The sequence below is a fragment of the Hippoglossus hippoglossus genome, chromosome 14 (assembly GCF_009819705.1).
Source record: "Hippoglossus hippoglossus isolate fHipHip1 chromosome 14, fHipHip1.pri, whole genome shotgun sequence".
Classification (NCBI taxonomy): Eukaryota; Metazoa; Chordata; class Actinopteri; order Pleuronectiformes; family Pleuronectidae; genus Hippoglossus; species Hippoglossus hippoglossus.
Window position 1 is genome coordinate 6,707,787 of NC_047164.1, and position 18,878 is coordinate 6,726,664.

The 18,878-nt window shown below is 41.2% G+C and overlaps 1 protein-coding gene across 2 annotated transcripts; it reads left to right on the forward strand.

Annotated features, from left to right (window-relative positions):
* Positions 1-732: 732 nt before the first annotated feature.
* b3glctb (beta 3-glucosyltransferase b) lies at positions 733-18,721 on the forward strand. Of its 2 annotated transcripts, XM_034605697.1 has the most exons (16): positions 733-942; positions 1,820-2,037; positions 2,902-2,939; positions 3,034-3,073; positions 3,799-3,908; positions 8,455-8,531; positions 8,647-8,758; positions 9,330-9,466; positions 10,103-10,166; positions 10,950-11,066; positions 11,788-11,857; positions 12,785-12,898; positions 15,452-15,551; positions 16,129-16,248; positions 16,532-16,676; positions 18,368-18,721. In XM_034605697.1, exons 2-16 carry the CDS (start codon positions 1,977-1,979, stop codon positions 18,500-18,502), a joined length of 1,440 nt encoding a protein of 479 aa, XP_034461588.1. In that variant the 5' UTR covers positions 733-942; positions 1,820-1,976; the 3' UTR covers positions 18,503-18,721. The 2 variants fall into 2 exon arrangements, with proteins under 2 accessions (XP_034461588.1, XP_034461587.1); XM_034605696.1 differs by lacking the exon at positions 733-942 and having other exon boundaries at positions 1,525-2,037.
* Positions 18,722-18,878: the final 157 nt, after the last annotated feature.

Here is an 18,878-nt window from a genome sequence, read left to right on the forward strand (position 1 = left end):
GCAATCACTAGACTTTTACTTTGAAGATACATGTACTTACTTCCTATTTCATTCACTCCACAAGTCTTCCAAAGGCTCTCTCATATTTTACAACTGATCAAGTGTTTCAGGCTGAATGAATATTCATGACATGGTCGACATACAAACACCAATAATTAAGAAAATAATTACAAATATACAAATACATCAATAAACAAGCAAATAAAACACATCGAAATGGCTTTTTAAGACTTCTGATGGTGGAATATACGACTCTAGGGGAAACCACCTGAAGGCAACATTTGGCCTTGTGCTTGGAAATAACAGGAGACAGATTCTGAGACCAAGAAGGAAACTTGTAAACTCTGGTGGACAGTGAGTCACCTGAAGGCCTCGGTGCGGCAGGGACAGTTTTTTTCATGTGCTGAATATTTGACTTTCACACCAAAAACTTCTCTGATCACAGTTTGTACAAACAGTGTTTGCTCAGGCCTCGATTTCCTGGATCTGTTGACACAGATTTACAGAAAATCACACACCTCGTTGAGTTCAGACTCATGAATCATCTCTGGTTTCATTGTTGTTTGATAAAGTGACACTTTGTCCATTTGTGTTGGAGTAAGTTTGAACAGTCTCTGCCTGTGTACATAAGAACTTTTACTTTTCATTCAAACCTCTATTGAATGCGGCTTTTTCATCTCGACCTACGTTCACATCATTTGCAGAAAAATGTGAACAGTCACAGCTGTGGTTTCACAGCAGCAGCCGCCTGTTTAATTTGTGTGAGTCCATGTTTAGCCGCTGTGACTCATTTGTTCTGGAGCTTTCCACTGGTCTGAATGGCCGAGGACAGAAAATAATTTTTCTGAAGCCTCTGCCACAGCTGAGACTGTAAATGATTCCTGTGCTTCACTGGGAATCAAAAACCATGATGGTTTCCCAGACAACGAGGCAGAGAAAGAGGTTTGTCGTCATGTTTGGTGTTTTACAAAATACATGTGATTCAAGTATTGAATTATTATTAACCTTCATACCAGGGCCTGAATGATATGGATGTTTGGTATTAGGGAGTAAAAACATTCTGGTACGGAAATATCGGCTGATGCGTAAAAATATAACACATAAAAAAACATTGGCTATTATTCTTATGATGTTTATTTCAAACCCTCGTGACAAAGAAATTTAGTTGAGATTTAATATTTTATAATTTAGCAAAAACTTGATTATACGTTTAAAAAAGAAAACACAACCAAATACAGAGAACTTAAAAATAATGTAGAAATTTGATCAAACTTTTCTTTGCGTAAAATGCAACGAAAAATCATTTTGAATAAAGTGAATAAAATACACCTAACTGTGGTGGAGTGAAAGTGAAAAAGTGAAAAGTACCCGAAAATAGATATACTTAAGTAGAGTACTGATAGGTGAAAAGTGTACTAAACAAAAAGATAAGATAAAACTTTATTATATAGCAGGCAAGTCAGAATGAGGTAGACAAGAGAATAATATATACATATATATATAAGAAAAGGCAATAGATTTAAAATAAAAAAACTAAATAAAAGAATGCTGAGTACGTACATTATATACACCTTGTAGTGGTTTGTATAGAAATGTTGTAAAGTAAAGTGAAGTGGCACAGGATGATTGGATGAGCAAGTAGAAAGAAGTTTGTACATAAACACAAACTTGCAAAAGTTATTTTCTGTTAGAAATAGTGAAAATAGTATAAGTAGAGTGTCATGACCAGTGCAGTGTTTTATTAAAGTACTGCAGTACATTAAGTAACGAAGTAAATGTACATATTCATTTGTGTACTAATATAAATCTGTATAAAAAGTGTCTCCGCTCCACTGATCTGCAGTGGTAGTGACCTGGTGTCCGCTAGAGGTCGCTGCAGCTCCACAGTGCTCAGCCGCTGTTAGCATGTAGCCGCTAACACATTCCACCGGCCGCCATGAAAACACGTAGACTTTAAACGGAGCCGCGGAGGAGTCATGTCGCTCCGGGACGTGGCGGCGGGATGTAAACTGTTCACTGCGCTGCTTCTGATTCTGGGTAAGGGCAGTTAAAGCCGACACAGCTAATCTGTTTAGCCTCATATACAGCTACAGCCAATGGTGTTAGCATGAGGTGCTAGCTAACCCGCTAGCTCCCAGGAAGTGAGGGGCTGAAAGAGACCGGAAGTTGCTTCGATGTGGCCTTCAAAGTAAAATGCTGTCAATATAATGTAGCAGTACACAGTGTATGTTAGTTTATCAGTTCATATTTTTTAAATTAGTTATTTAGATATTAAACAGTTAGTGTAGTGTTTTGTTTTTGATTAAAATGTTGTACAAAATATTTTCATAGTTTGAATTTTTCAGTTAATTTTGTTTGTGTGAGATCTTTAAATATGCAGGAATATAATGTATAAAAAATCAGCTATTAATGTGTGTGTGGGTGTGTGTTCCTATTTTTCTTATTTACTGTTTTATTTTATTTTGTATAACAGTTTTTATCTTAATATTACTCCGGTCTGTCATATTGCTTCTTCTTTATTTATCATCTGTTTAACTCTTACTTAACTTTGTATTACTTAATTTTTTTCTTGACAATGGAGCTTCCCTTGAAAAATATAGTATTATCGATATTGGAACAAAAGAAAGTTGGCAAAGTTCTTATGCTGCAGGTTACATGCTTATAACCAAAGTTTGTACTTGTTGAAAAACACATTAAATATGTTTAATAATGGGTTTCAGCAACAGTTATTTCCATATTCCAGAGCTCTGTTCAAAGCCAAAAACTATTTCCAGTGATTCAAACTCTACATTTTTGCAGATGAATCAATCTGCTCTAAATTTAGATTGTCTGAAAGATGAATTGAAGTATTGTGTTGATATTGCGTGGACACCACTGCTGCATCTGTCTCACTGTCTTCAGGTCCCCCTGCTGAAGACAGACACACTGGTTGTGCTCATGTAAGTGTGCCGCCCCCAGATTCTTGCTGTGATCATTCTTCATCATGTGGCTCGGCAGTGTGTGTCAGACTAAATCAACTCTGACTCCCCGCAGGCCGTGGAGCAGCAGGAGCTCGCTGCACGCAGATCTGCTGGTGAGTGAGGAATTTCACCACAGAGGCTCTGATGTTTTTGTCCGAGTAGCACACACACACACACACACACACACACACACACACACACACACACACACACACACACACACAACACACTACACAGCCAAACTAATGTTTCATGGTGCATGGTAATGAGGCTTGATTTTCCAATAGCAACATTTTGTATTTGACATTGTGCCAGTGAGTAAAGTACAGTAAATTACAATAAACAAAACTAATGCAAGAAAAAGGACATTTGGGAAAATATGTTATTCACTTTCTTGCCGAGAGCTTCATGGGATGATTGACATGTCGTGAGTGTGTGCACGCTTCATAGGAAGCTACAGCCGCCTCTCAGTCAGTCAAATAGAGAAATAGAACAGGAAAGAAAATACACCTGCCAGCAACTTTACAGCTCATAAAACATGTTTTATCTCGTTTGTTCAATCAAGACAATACCTGAAGCGTAACGATGGTGAGTCATAAGTGGTTGTAAAAGAAGAAGAAACCTTATCTTAGAGGGATTAGTTAAAGTCAACGAAACAGCTGACATGCCTGTAATTTACTGTAATTACATGCATTAGGAACCATTTAGAACTAATGTATAATTAATTATTTGATCCCTGTGTGTTCCTTTAACTTCCCCCTGTCTCTTTGCATCACCACGAGTCCTTACTCTTTCCTCTCGTTCATCCCTTGTTCTTTTCTGTGAGTGTGTTTCTCAGAACTCGAGGATGTGGTCTTTGTGATCCAGAGCCAGAGAAACTCCTACCACGCCCGTCGAGGGGTTCAGAGGAGGGCGGAGATTCTGCTGCAGGCGGCTGAACTAGGACAGGTAACATCCGTCAGGCACTGGATGTTTATTGGTCCTTTTAAAATGAGGCACATGATTTATTAACATTGGTGCTTCAGACAGGTTTATAAAGAGCAGTTCAGTTAAATATTGCAATCACCATTAGGGGGTTTGGAAAGAAGTGCAATCTGGGGTTCTGGTATTAACAGGATAATGATGCTGCATGCGTTTTTATTTTCAATGTGTACAATCGACACTGACCCACATAAAAAGTCAGGGGTCAGGGGTTTGACTTGCATCCTTTGCTCTTGTGTAATACTGTGGTATTACACTGGTACCAATAGGTGTCCCCCTTGTCATAGCACACACTGCTTGAGCTGAGATCTGTCTGCAGGGTAGCTGTTAAAATAATTAGACCAAAGTGAAATGAGGTAGATATGGATGTGTGGCTGCCTGGAGTAGAGGCATAGATTTGATGATTTTTCTGGTGCCGGGAGAGGATGTTGTGAAATAAAGAGAGTCCCGCTCTAGTCTTAGATTCTTCCGACAACATCATTTTTAATTCACAAAAATCTCCTGGATAGGAAAAAGAAGGAGAAGCTCTGTGCAGTGATTTCTACAGCAACATGTTTAGAAATCAAACATGTCTGAGTCCGTTCTGGATAAGTTAAGATAAGTTAAGTCAAGTCAAGGTGCGTTTGAGATCCGATCAGATGAGATAAATGAAGTTTAAGTCAAGGTAAGTTAAGTTAATAAGTTGAGATAAGTTTAAGATAGGAATAGGAATTGTATTTACCATCATCTCTGAACTTCGCTGAGTCTTTGTTACAGTCAGATCACACCTGTAAACAGTAGATGTGTTGTGGCGGCTCGAAAAAACTACTTTAATCACATAAAGCCTTGTTTGTGATTGAAGCGACACAGATGTCATTGAATTTGACACGTCTGTGATTGTTTTGTTTTGAAGCCACGTTTTGTTGTTTGTGGTTGGAGGTGTCTACACACAATTTCTTCCTGAGAGACAGAGAGAAGATTCAGTTAGTGAGAACGGTGGGAAGCATCAGTTGTGAAACATGCAGCTGCCCATCAACAATCTCTCATTCAGTCGTCGTGTCGCAGCTGTGAACAGCAGTTAATACACTGGGTGATATGTCAGACAGGCACATGAGAGCAGAACAATACACAGATAATGGATGTGTGTCACCAGAGGAGGCCGATTGAGACTCAGAATCAGAAATACTTAATTTATCCCTAGGGGGAAATTAGGATTTGGTTTGTAATGTGCATGGTTTTCTTCATTAATTGGTCATAAAATAAGATCTGATCAAAGTCACAAAGACAAAGAAACACAATGTGCTCAAGCTAATGACACAAATAATTAGAATCCTTTCTCGTCTTTGTGGAACACATGAAACCTTCTCAAGTGAACCCTTGACTGCCGCTTAAAACACAAACTCACAAGAGAAGGAGAGATTTAACAAAGTAAATTATTAGTGTTAATCGTCATGAGTCCTTCGCAATATCAAGAAAGACGTGACTGATGGGACAAACGGCAAAAATATTAATGCTGGAAAAAATGTTTCTGCTTTCGCACTCATTCATCAAAAGCACTTCCAACAGAAACAGATGCCACACGTGAAAGAAGAGGGAGTCATTTTCCTCTTTTGAATGGAGATGTTGAGAGGTTGTATCCGATAGTAAAGTTGATAAGGAATCGCTGTGATGTTGGCTGCTCCATTACTCTGAAAGTGTTTATAGGAGTGTACGGCGAGTTTTTGGAAAGGGCACATTTGAATGCTTCCGTGTTTAAACTGGTTAATTGTGCGCGTGCTGACGGGCTGTGGTGCGAGTGTGTCATCCAAATAAAGAGCTTGACGAATCAAAGCTTTCTTTGGATTTGATAGAGCTTGATTGTGGAAAGCTGTTTTGAACAAGGGCAGGTTATGCGTCACACGTTTGACTGTTAAATACATTTCAAGAAGATTAAAGGTCGTAAACTCTGAAATGCTGCTAGTTTTCTTAATTCATTTCTCTTTCCCACAGCCTGACTTCATATTTATAAGTAAAGCTTAACATTTGGTTGGTGCCACAGGGCATTTGTTATTGTCCACAAGTAAAGGCTTTTATCCCTGAATGTCGGCGCCTGTGGCTGTTTTTTACAGTCTCATCATCCAAACTCATTACAGATTCGTCTCATTTGGCCACCGCTCGCAGCCTCGGCTCTTTTTGCGCCGCACGACCTTCCACAACACCGCAGCAGGTGGCAAAAATGGCCCCTCAGAATGTGAACTGGCCCGTGTGGACACACACACACACACACACACACACACACCTGTTCCCAGTTTCTCATCTTTGCTCCCTTGTGTTCCTCATGTGATGCAGTTGTCTGTTGCCGCTCGTCGGCCTGTCTGTCTTCTCATCAGCATGTTTAGCCGCCATCTGCCTGTAAACCTGTTTTTCTTTATTAAAGTCCATCAGCGCTGCCTTGTGTTCGATTCCTCCCTCCCTCCCTCCCTCTGCCAGCACTGCTTCCACCAGCTTATAGTGACCTTCATGGTGTTTTATCTCATACCTTCAGCTATACTTCAACATGTGACACTTTTTGAACACTTGTTTGTAGATGTTTTGTGGGCATTTTTGTTGATAGGACAGAGTTTGAATGTGAAAGGGGGAGAGAGAGAGAGTGCATGCAGCAAAGTGCAGCGAAGACTTTTTTTTTGCCATGGTAGCATAACTGTAGGGAGGGTTGTGTAGTTTGTGCTTCTGTAGGGACTAACACTTAAGAGGCAACTTAAGAGTAAAAGGAATTAAAAAAAAGTTTTTGATAGGACATCTTTATAAAGCTGCTGACTCATTCTTAAAGCATCATGTAGAAGTAAAGCAGCTGTGACGTGATAACTTGATGAATGAACAAGAACATCCAGACACAAGAATTCAACATATTTTCCTCCAGGTTCCCTCTCAGTAATATGTTATTTTGCAAAAGCCAATATTTTCTGTCTTATTTAAAAGGCTCATTCTGTGTGTGTGACATGTTTATTTCCAGCTGCAAGTTTGATATAAAGTGTAAAAATAAAACTGGAGCATGGAAGAATGTCTGCTGTTGCCAGAGGAAGAACGTCAGAGGAAAAAATGAAGGCAATTTGCAGACAAATGAAGATGCATAGAAAGCGTGCTCACAGTATTGTTGTGGTTGTGCGCGTGAGGAATGCAAGGAAAGAAAGTTGTGTAACAGAAGTGAAGCCAGTAGGGAAGCAACGACTCCTGCTCTGCACCATCTATACGTCAGAAACCATCGTGACTAATGCTACTGTATATTACAAACATGTGTGAGAAGGTGAGCGCCCACCTCCGCTGCCGGTGGCCCGAGACGACCTGTTATGGTGACACAACGATTCTGCTGTTTCAAACACCTCATTTAGAGCTGCGTCCTCATTGTGATTACACACAAACTGCCTTTGTGTGACTCCAGGTAAAATGGATAGAACTCACAAGGGGACTTGCTCTGTTCAGACAAGAAGGGAAGCACACATTGACTTCATTCAGCTATTCTTTGCTGTATTCATCCTCACAGCTGTGTCTATATAAATAGAGTTGTGAGTTGTTCTGCACGAGTCCCTTGGTGAGGAGGTGGGACCTCAAACAGAAGCTCCTGAAACAAGGCTTTCCTCCTTGTTTTATTCCTCTTCATTTTGAGCCAATAAAGAATCAATTAAAAACAAACATTGCACGCAGCAGGTTGTGCAGATGTCGTCACTCAACATGTTGCTGATTAAGGTCTCGCCCCCCCACCAGCATGCTCAGGTGCATTCAGCAGATCATCTGTCAGTGTCACTGCAGAGTCACACATGATGAGATGAGACATTTCCTGCCCTTGTGTAATTCCTGCCTTTTTTTTTTGACAGTCTTTCATAAGAATAAACCTGAGATACTTGTATTTCCATTTTCTGCTTTTGTGTAGGCTTCTATTTGCAGCTCATTTCTTTTTGCTCTGCTACATTTATTTTACAGCTATAACGACTTTTTGTATTAAGATTTTACAGTTAAAAACAACATAATAAGCTCAAATACTTTGCATTGTTGAAGATTAAAGCAAGATATTTTTTGATTTTTTTCTTGTGCCCAAAGCAGTGTTTAAATGAGGGCATGTGTTTTGTCCCAGTGAGTTTTTAGTAAAAAGACAAAAAGAAGATTTTTATAATAATAGTAATTATTATAAATGTATGTCAATTTTCTCCAGTTGGAGTACTTGTATTTTTATGCTTTATTTGATGATATATGCATTTGTTCTTTACTTAAGTTGGGGTTTGAATGCAGGACTTTTACTTGTAAAGAAGTATTTGACCTTGTTGTAATGGTACTTGTACCAGGAAATACAATATATCCTAAAAATGAAATTGTATGTTCTTCTTTGTGTTATTTCACTTCCATTCTAGCCGTGTTGCCGCTGCTGCAGAAAGAGAGTTTACACTCGTCGTGATTTAAATGCAGTGAAATAAAAATGTTTCCGAAGACCTTTTGCACTGAATTGTATTTATCTGACGGCAGGATATTGATAGTTTCTTATTATTGAATTGTTTTGTTTCAGGTGGTTCCGGTTGTTCTTCTTCTTCATGAGCTGTCGGAGTATGCAGGGGATTGGAGTATCCTCCCTGCGCTTCCTCTGTGAGTCATAAACCCGCATGTAGAGATTATTACAAAACAATCAAATCACAGTCCATAAAGATTAATTGAATGAAGCATTAATGATGAGCTGATGGTTTCTTATGGATCTTTCCAGTCTCTCTGCCACATACGGCCAATCAGCTTCCTGGTTTTTCTTCATAGAGGAGGAGACCAGAGTCTCACTGGCTGCTCTGCTGCAGGTCCTCCACAGGTATCAAGTCCACGAGGTGAGACGCAAACACGCACCCTGAAATAAAAACATATAACCAACAAAACTAACGATATTCAGTTTTATGCAAAAGCTGTTTTGGTGATTTTGGCTCAGTTTCACCCTGATCTGACCACAGCAGCTGCATGTTTCATATCTCAGATGTTGACTCTCTGATGAGGTTACAGGTTTCCCTCAGATGACTCTGTTCCATATCTATGCTGCATAATGTAACCGTGCACCCCCACTCCTGTGTTTGCTAAACCTTCCTGCAGGCACTTGCTAAGCCTGTTTGCACATCTGGCATTGTGGGACAGACACTGACGCCTTTTTAAACATCACACCTCTGATTCTGGAAGGCGGGCATGTTACCGAAATGTACAAACCCTGGTGGCATTGTTCTTGCTTTGTGTAATCTCTGTATAAAGGAGGCTACGGTCACACCTTTTACGAGTAGAAGGTGTGTTAACTTTGTCTGTTTAGATCACCAAACTTTGCACAGGGCTGCCAACACTTAAACGTACAACAGTCCTCAGCCAAGAGGAACTTTCTATTCATATACAACATTTTTCCCTTTTCACAAGTCACAGGAATGGTTTCTGGGTAAACGTCTCCATGACAACGAGGCTTCCATCATCCACCATTATGCTTTCTCTGAAGACCCCAGTTCCTTTGGTTACCCTGACCCTGCAGCAGGCTGGGCTCTCAGCACCCCCCTGCTCCACAGGTGTGTGTGTGTGTGTGCTTGTGAGCATCCAAGTGTCACTGACAGGTTTTCTCTCTCTCTCTCTCTCTCTCTCTCTCTCTCTCTCTCTCTCTCTCTCTCTCTCTCTCTCTTTGTTATTTTGAGAGAGCGTTGGGTCACCGCTGCAGCAAAGCTTTTTTCATCAGGGTTTTAGGAATAGACTGATTACAACTATTACAGAAACTCAAGTCTAATAGATACAAATAAATAGCTCATACAAACAATACAATGAAAGCCCTATTTTGGCTAAATATGCCTGAACTCAAAACAGGCACTAAATTAATATTAAACAGGCACTCGGTCAGTTTTATAAAGGTCTGTAAAAGGTCCCAGAATAATTTATCTTCAGAATTACTTTTTAATTAATTGAATATTGACTCATGATGAAATCTTTACAAATTAATTTATCCAGTCTTTCAAATCTAGAGCTTCAGTTGCTTTCAATTGCCTGTGTATTCATATCTAAAAAAAAAACTCACATTTTTAATTAAAAACATAAAAAAGGAGACAGAAGAACCCAAACGAAACCAGTTAATTGAATCAGGACGTCCTCGCTGTGCATCCCTTTTCCAATCTGCTCTTCTTCGTCTTTCAACTTCTTTCACTTTTGTTTTTCAGACTCACTGAGCGGATCCAACACGGGAATCTGAAGTCAGACTTTACCATCGACTTGAAGCATGAGGTAACGTTAAGTTTCTTGAATCGTGTGTGTGTGTGTGTGTGTGTGTGTGTGTGTGTGTGTGTGTGTGTGTGTGTGTGTGTGTGTGTGTGTGTCTCCTCCACTTTGATAAAAAGTTATGGTTGAAACTTGGATCATTACCATTAGTGTCAGAATTTTTCCGGTCCCCTGCTGACGTGAAGTAGACAGACTGCACTGCCCCAGTGACTGATGATGCTCAGACTCAACCCCCTGCACCTTCTTGTGACAGAAGCTGTTAATTATATTATTAATGCAAAATGTTTTTTCCTGAATGGGTGTGATAGTATGTGGTTATGTGAAATGCACTCTGTGTTTTTGTAGTTTTTTCAATGGGATTCTTATAACATTTGGTTTCCTGCGTAAGACTCTTAAAATTCCTGTGGTTCCTAATTTGACAGTAGAATCAAGGTCAAATCAAAGTTGTGTCTCACTTTTCCGTTTGTGGTTTCCAGACCCCGCAAAGTTATTAATTTATCATTTTTGAAATTCAAATTCATAGCCTTAGCCTGAGCGGCCCCCTTTAAAATATCCTCCAATGACTTATGGGTAATAAAAAATAAATTATTGGCTGTCTAAGTGTATATGACCCAGACCGAGTTCTGAGGACGTCCAGAACTTTCAGGAGGTCAGAGCCTTTCACTGTCGGAGGAGCTGTTGTACTCGTCCGACACTGAACCGACAACTTTAAGTTTACAGGACAATGATAAAATGTCACTAATCACTGTTCCCCTCATACTGCCGAAATTCCTCTTCATGTGTTTTTAGATTGCTTTGTATATTTGGGAGGAAGGAAAAGGTCCAAAGCTGACAGCAGTTCCAGAGTTTTGCACCGAGCCGAGAGACAACTGCGCTACCACATTTACGACCTACCTGCCTAACTGTGTACGTACAACTCTTATTTATGACCTTTACATCACAAGACTTGGATCAATCATTCGACCCATTTTAGCGATTTTCCCGTGTTTACAAAAACCTGCACATACCCTCTTATTTGGGTGTAAAAGAGGTATAGCTCGACTATTTTCAGAGACATATTGGAAGATTAGTTTTTGGACCATATCTTTGACGGCTCTAAAAGTCATTCATCTGCAGATACCCTCCCAAGTTATATTTACTCCAGGTTCGTCCATACATTGTTAAATCCATTTTCCATTTACTTCCAGTCACATTTGCCTAAAAAAGAATGACTCATACTTTTCTATCACACTTTGAAACCCATCACACACAAAGAACATATTCATTTGTACTGAATATTCTGCAGAGGTAGCAAATTGAAGCTGAAAGACGTGAATGAGTAATAACATACTGATTACTATCGGCCATTTTCACACCTAAAATGAGTAGTGGGGGAAAAAATAAATTCACAGATCTGTCCAGAAAACCAAAATGGAAAACATAGCTGTGAGTCGTTTCCCCCACATAATACTGTTAGAACTGAGTGTTCCTCATTTTGCCATTCCGCCTCAATTTTAACATTACATTCTGTAGAAGCTGCGCCTCATTCTGTGTGTGTGCTCCTGTGCACCTTTTACCATCTTCTTTCTTACATGCAGCGTATTTTCTATCCAGAGGGACATTGACTTTTTTCTCTCTGTCTTTTTAGGGAGATTCAGTCTCGAAGAATGACGTATTTGTTGCTGTGAAAACTTGCCAGAAGTTCCACAGGGAGCGAGGTGTGTGTTAGTTTGACCCGTCGGATTTAGATGAATACTGTTTCATTAATGTCCTCCACCAAGCAGCTTATGAGCCGAGAGGGAAGCCAGAATAATCCACGGATCTTTATGAAAAATAATCCTTCTTATTCAGGGCACTGATAACTATTAGAGAATGTAATTTGGCACAGTTTGATTGTGGGGGAACTGTTGGGCCTTGGTTGATGATTGTGCTCTTCTGAGTAAATCAACCAAACCAGCCAACATCACCTCCTTGCTGGAGTTAATGATGTTCTGCAGTGTGTGATCATTTACTTAAATTAAAGTACCAGTGCATGAATGTAAAAGTAATTAATTAAAGCCAAATCTCCATCATTCATAGTCTAAATTCAATAAACATGGAGGAATATTATCAACAATATGCACGTAGCATAAAGACAATGGTTCCTGTAATTGGTTATTTGATGTGTAACACTGTGAGATTTAGTTTATTTTAATTAGAGAATCAATTAGGATTAAATATAATTAATTCATGTTCATTTACTTGGTTTCCTGTTTTAAATTCACAACCTCAACCAGACTCGGTTTGTGTAATTACCTAAAACACTGATGTCTGTTTTTAGAGTTGAAACGAGACAGTAGTTCAGGACGGACACTAGCAGTGTGTGATTAACTTTGTTAGGGATGTTTTCATTAGCTGTTTAATTTCAGGTTATAAAAGTGAGCTGACTATACATCAATTAATTTGTCGATTAAACAAATTAAGGATTGGTCGCCACATATCAGGGAGGAAAATTATTGATGTGATATAGTTATTGACATTTATGATTGTTTTCTCCCTCCACTCAATATCTTCCTTTATAATTAAGAGTATTTCCAAGTCCTTCTTGATCTAATAATGTGTGACACCCCCCCCCCCCCCCCCCCCCCCCCCCCCATTCCCCACAGTGCCAGTGGTGAAAGCAACATGGGAGAGTGACGCTGGGTTTCTGGAGTATTACAGCGACGTCACTGACGCCTCCATACCCACCATCAGCCTGGGAGTGCCCAACACTGAGAGAGGTGAGCCGATCAGCAGCAGCGTTCATTGATTCCTACAGCTCAGACATAGGAGGGTGGATTGTGATAGGGACTCCATCAGAAGATGAACAGACCTGCACATTAATGGAGAAAGATGCTGTCTGGGTAGATGTTAGCATTCAGCTCACAACAAGACTGTGCCTGACCCCCCCTCCCCCCAAAAGCCACTGACTTGCCTGTGGGTTTTTTCTGTGTTCAATCCCCACGTTGTCCACAGTTCACGGATCATCAAGTGGCTCTTCACCTTCTTTTGTCCTCCTGATGTGAGGTAACTGTTAGCGGGAGAAAGTCCTTCAGCCTCTTGAGGGCTGAGGTGAGAGGCCCCTGACCTCCTCTCTCACACACTTGAAGTGCACCGCAGGCGGATGAATCACTGCGGACAGATTCACAACTGATTCTGAAGACAAGAGAGTCCAACTGATTCACAGCAGCATATGGCTTATACTCTCAAAGACAGCTTTTCTCTGGCTTTGAGGGTATAAGCCATAGGAAATCTGTCCTCTGGATAGAGGACACTGGAACTTCCTCAATATGCTTTATAATTGGAAAACAATAACTGCACTAATGAGCAGCTTCAGTGAGAAGAGGACATACAGCGATCAGCCACATTGATAAAAGCCCCGGCAGCTCTGACCTGTCGAGACGTGGAATCCACCAGACGTCTGCTGTCAAGACGTTAGCAGCAGATCCTTGCAAAGTGGGTCTTCTATGGATCGGACTGGTTTTTCAGCACATCCCACAGATTATTGGGAATTTGTCAAAACCTTGAATCCTTTGCCGTGTTCCACTTACAATTCCTTGTCCCGTTCATAGAGGCCACTTCCAGGGCAGCCGCGCGACCAGGTGAGCTAGCAGATACCGAGGCTGGAGCCCTCCTGCAGCAGCCGCAGGTTCGGTTCTGACCCGGCCCTTTGCTGAGGGTCTTCCCCGCTCTCTCTCCCCATTTCAAGCTTCCAACAAATCAATAAAGGTGAAATGCCCAAAAAATACCATCAGAGAATACCCTCGTGGCCATATATGGGTGTAAATGTGTAATTGGTCCGTGTCAATAAAACGCGAACATGAATCCCAGAAATCCGAGCAGCACACTGGCTCTGCTGGCCTGCCTTCCTCCCACAGTACATCCTGCAGCAACTCTTCTCCAGGTAAATGACGTACACGCACCGGGCTGGAGCTCACGTCAGCCTCTGCACTCTGACAGATTCAAGTGGCTCACACCCTCACATCTGCCCATTTTTCCTGCCTTCCATCAACTTCAAACACTCACTGCCTAATATACCTCACTCCTCCACAGGTGTAAGGAAATAACCAATGTGTGGTTTGAACATTGTACAGACATCAGTGTGTATCTGTATTAGGTGTGTTCTTGTCTGAGCTAACCCCTGATTACAGCACACATCCTCCTGCGTCACTCCCTCTAATGTGCCTTCACACAGCGGGCGACCGGCACAGTGTCAGCGACACCTCCAGCTCTTCCTCGTGTTCCTCTTTAAATTCCTCTCCCTGCTCTTGTTCACAGACTGATGTGAAGTGTCGTAGTGCCTCTTCTGTCCCATAGTCTTCTTTTGTATTTCCATCACTAATTAATGCTTCCCAAGCTTGTGCTCTACAGACATGAAAGAATCGACACAAAAAAGAGGCCATGTTGTATTTTCTTTGTGTCTCTTATGAACACCTACACTGGTTTGGTTTATTAGGTTCACCTCAGTGAAACAGTCCTTTAATAAATCCTGCCTTCATGATGGTTGTAATGTTTATTTCTTATCAATAGTATTTTATAGAGGTTTTGATGATGGAGGCTGATGATTTGTATTGCAGTAAAAGGACTGTTTCTATTATTTCTTTTTATATTAATAAGGATGGACTATAACATGTCTCTGAAGTTCAGTTCAACATTTTGAACGTCCTTCAAAATGATCATCTTCTCTGTAAATTAAACATAAACCGGATTATGGATTTATTGCAGGGCTGTTAAAGTAGATTTCTTGATTGTTGTCTTGTTTATCAAACATTTTTTACCACATCCCTTCATCGCTTTACTTCCATGTTTGCACACTGTTCCTTGTTTCTTTTTCGTCTTGATATTTTCATTTTTCTTCCAAATCATCTATTCCAGCTTGTGAGCATTCCTCTCTGACTTTTTACAAGTGGATGAATCATTTTGTGAGAAAGCCTTTTCAGCGTGACAACAAAACAGTCTCTCTCTCTCTCTCTCTGGCTCTCTCTCTCTCTCTCTGGCTCTCTGGCTCTCTCTCTGGCTCTCTGGCTCTCTCTCTCTCTCTCTCTCTCTCTCTCTCTCTCTCTCTCTCTCTCTCTCTCTCTCTCTCTCTCTCTCTCTGTCTCTCTGTGTCTCTCTCTCTCTCTCTCTCTGTCTCTCTCTCTCTCTGTCTCTCTCTCTCTCTCTCTCTCTGTCTCTCAGTCCTTTGTGAGGTTTCTGCTATTCTGTCGTTTTATGAGTCACAAACCTCCAGGATCAGAGCCGGTGACCTTCTCCATCTTTCTCACACTTGACATCTTTATGTTGTGTCCCTGCAGGACACTGTGGGAAGACATTTGCCATCTTGATGCGGTTCCTTAGTGACACTGGGCCAAAGGCTGATTGGCTTCTCATTGTTGATGATGATACACTCATCAGGTAACTGGCACAAGAGTTTTTCTTTGACTTATGACTCCAAGAAGAGAAGTTAAGTTTAGCACATCATTTTGTTTAAAAGTTGTCAAAGGGGGAGAATAAAGTTTGCATTTGTACTTTTGACTCGTGTCTCAAAGCGCTGCTGCTGTGAGAACTGGCTCTGTTTAGGATTCTCCAGCTCTCAGTCCCTTCAAATGTCTCCAGCTTTTTATTGTTCACATCTGCGAGGGGTTCATTTCCTCTGATTGTGACAGGTTGATTGGAGTGAATTGCAATCACAAACAGTTTTTCCAGACCTTGAAAATGTGACTGTTGCAATAACAGCAAGAGTTTTCAGTCCAGATAAACGCACACTGTCCCCAGACGAGCTCCAATCTGACAAAACAAGTGACAACCTGTGAATGTGGACGGTGTGTGTAGAAAGTGTTTTGGTGCGATAAAGAAACAACTCAATAAGCGGTTTTAATCTGCCTACAATCCTGGTAACTCGCTTTAATGTGTGACCTTTGACCTCCTTACAGTCTAAACGATCTATAACATGCACACATGCACCTCACTTATTGGTCTTTGTCCGTTTCAGTTTACCCAGGTTGCGGCGACTGCTGCGCTGCTATGATCCAAAGGAAGCGGTGAGCCTCGGGGAGAGATACGGCTACAGCCTGATTAACCACGGATACAGCTACACCACGGGAGGAGGAGGGTGAGGCTGGTGTAGCGTGACAATAAAATGAGGATGAAGCCGCTGATAATATTAAATGAAATGTTCTAAACGTTTTTCTCAAGTGCACCTTATAGAATTTTGCACATTTAACATTTTAGTGTGGTGGGACAATATTTAATTACCAGTATTACATGATTAAAGAGCTACTACGTGTGTGTCAGAGAATCACACAGTGGCAAATAAATCCACTATCAGTCAGATTTTTGGTCTGTGTGTGTGTGTGTCTGTGTCTGTGTGTGTGTGTGTGTGTGTGTGTGTGTAGGATGGTGCTTAGTAGGCCTGCAGTCTCCAGGCTCGTCTCCAGTGGTTGTAGATGCTACACTGATGATGCTCCTGACGACATGGTGCTGGGCCGGTGCTTCACTTCCCTCGGTGTCCCCATCACACACAGTCCACTGTTCCACCAGGTACAGACACACACACACACACACACAAGTTAAGTTTCCAATAATAATTAATCAAAGACTAAACATCTATTCTAGCTTCTTGTGGAAATGATCTGCTTTTATAAACTCAACACAACCTCTTCATCTTCATTAACTCTCTCTGAGCTTTGTCTCTAATGTTCTCAGAATAAAGTCTAACAAAGGTCTCTGGAGAAAACTCCTGATGCAGCTCGTCAAGTTATAGACGAGTAAAGAAAGATGCTGCCAGAGTGACTCCCCTGTCCAATTAGTGTAAAAGTCCTCTGGCCAATGTTGAACCTCTAGAAAATACAGCGAGTTTGTGATTTCAACAGAATTCATTCTTGTATTTTCAGAGAGGCACTGATGAACTCGGGCTCCTGGGACCAATATGTCAGTGCAGTAGTTTGATAAAAACAGTAGATTTACTGCTGTAGTCCGTCTCCAAAACCAATATACTTGAATTGACACATCAAAAATTTACTTTTGATGTGTTAGATCTTTGTTTTCTGATTTTCTACCAGTGAGATAAAAACGGTGGAAAATGGCACAAAGTGATAAGATGAAAATGTTCATTCGCTCCAGACAGAAACCCGCCGTGTTATCTCAGAGAATCAGCTCTTGTTTTTAATGTTGAGCTTCTGGTCAGGGCTCTGGATTGGAAAATGACTTTCCACTAATGAATATAATTGAGGAATAAAAGGTTTTCAGATAAGACAGCTCGATGTTTTGTCTACTCGACTTTCAAAGTGCACTACACACTGCACAACTTGCTGTCTTGTGGTTTGGAGTCTTGCAGTCGTCCTGAGTTCATACTACATGGACGACTGACTCCAGGATCTTTCACCTGCAGAAACACCCGACTATGACTGGTCACCGCGTCCTGTGCTCTGATTGGCTATATTTGTGGCTGATTCATGTGGATATGCAGCCTGCTAGAAGTCGATTTGGAGCAGCCAACTCGTGTCTTTGAAGAGTTCACTCTTTGCAATTGGCGACTGCTGATCGAACGCCAATTTGGCTCTGATCCGGGGCTTTTGTTGGCAAGTGAAAAATCTGACTAAAAATCACGGGGTGTGAACTAGACTAGAGTTTTGGAATCAGAGACGTTTGACAGAAGGTGCAGACAGACGTCTTTTGATGTAAAACGCTATTATTGTGCCTATAAAACTATAATTCTGTTAGCTGCTTGTACTGAAGAAGAAGGCAACTAATCATCAACTTGACCAAGACACAGTGTTATTCTGCAGTAAGGGGGTCAGGAGGAAGCACGTCTATCTGTCCGTGGAACAGTGTGAAGGAGTCATGTGTGATGCTGTCGTGTCATCTCTTTATTTCTGCTGCCTTCCCTGAAATCATCCCTCACCTTTCTGGTCCAGAGGCGTGAAAACAGAAACTGTTGATGAGAGCCAGATTCAAAATATTGACCTTCACGCTCCAGTATCAGGTGGCGCGCTGCACGATGCTCGCTTCATGTTATTCCTCCCTGAGTGTCGGGGGGGGGGGAAAGAGACAGAAAGACTAGCTTGTGGGTTACGGAGTCTATGACAACAGAACATTGAGCTGCGCTACCCTGAGGGAAGAGTCCGATAGTTTGCAGCGGTGGGAATCCTCTGAATACATGAAACGTGAAACACTGAGCAGACACAATCATGAGCACACACTGACAAAACGGCTTGTTTTTGACATCCTAGGCTCGACCGGACGACTACAACCACACGCTGATCTCCTTGCAGCAGGCCATCTCCTTCCACAAGCACTGGAACGTAGATCCCGTGGCCGTCTACAGACACTGGCTGCAGGAAACACACCCACGAGATGAACTGTAGAAACACTGCACAGTAACAAACTGTAGAAACCTATGTTGCACTGTAGCGTAAAGTTAACGATGTGCAAAGTAAATCAATATTTTTGATATCAGTATTAAATCTAATGTCTCTGTGCGCCAGGTGGAATGGGTTGTAAAACATTATGGCCCAAGTACGTCTCTCCAGAGGTTTAGCTCATCATCAAATAAACTGCACATTCACAGCAAACAATAACTTAACTTAACAGAGTGGATGCTAATGTTTCTTTGCCTCTGCTGGATGTGTCAGGAGATAATCGTTTGCTCACATATTTGCCATTATCTGTGTTTAAGCCATGGATAAGTGAATGGTGGTGTCTTTTAAAAAACGTTTTGCCGTCTAATGGCCAAAAATACGA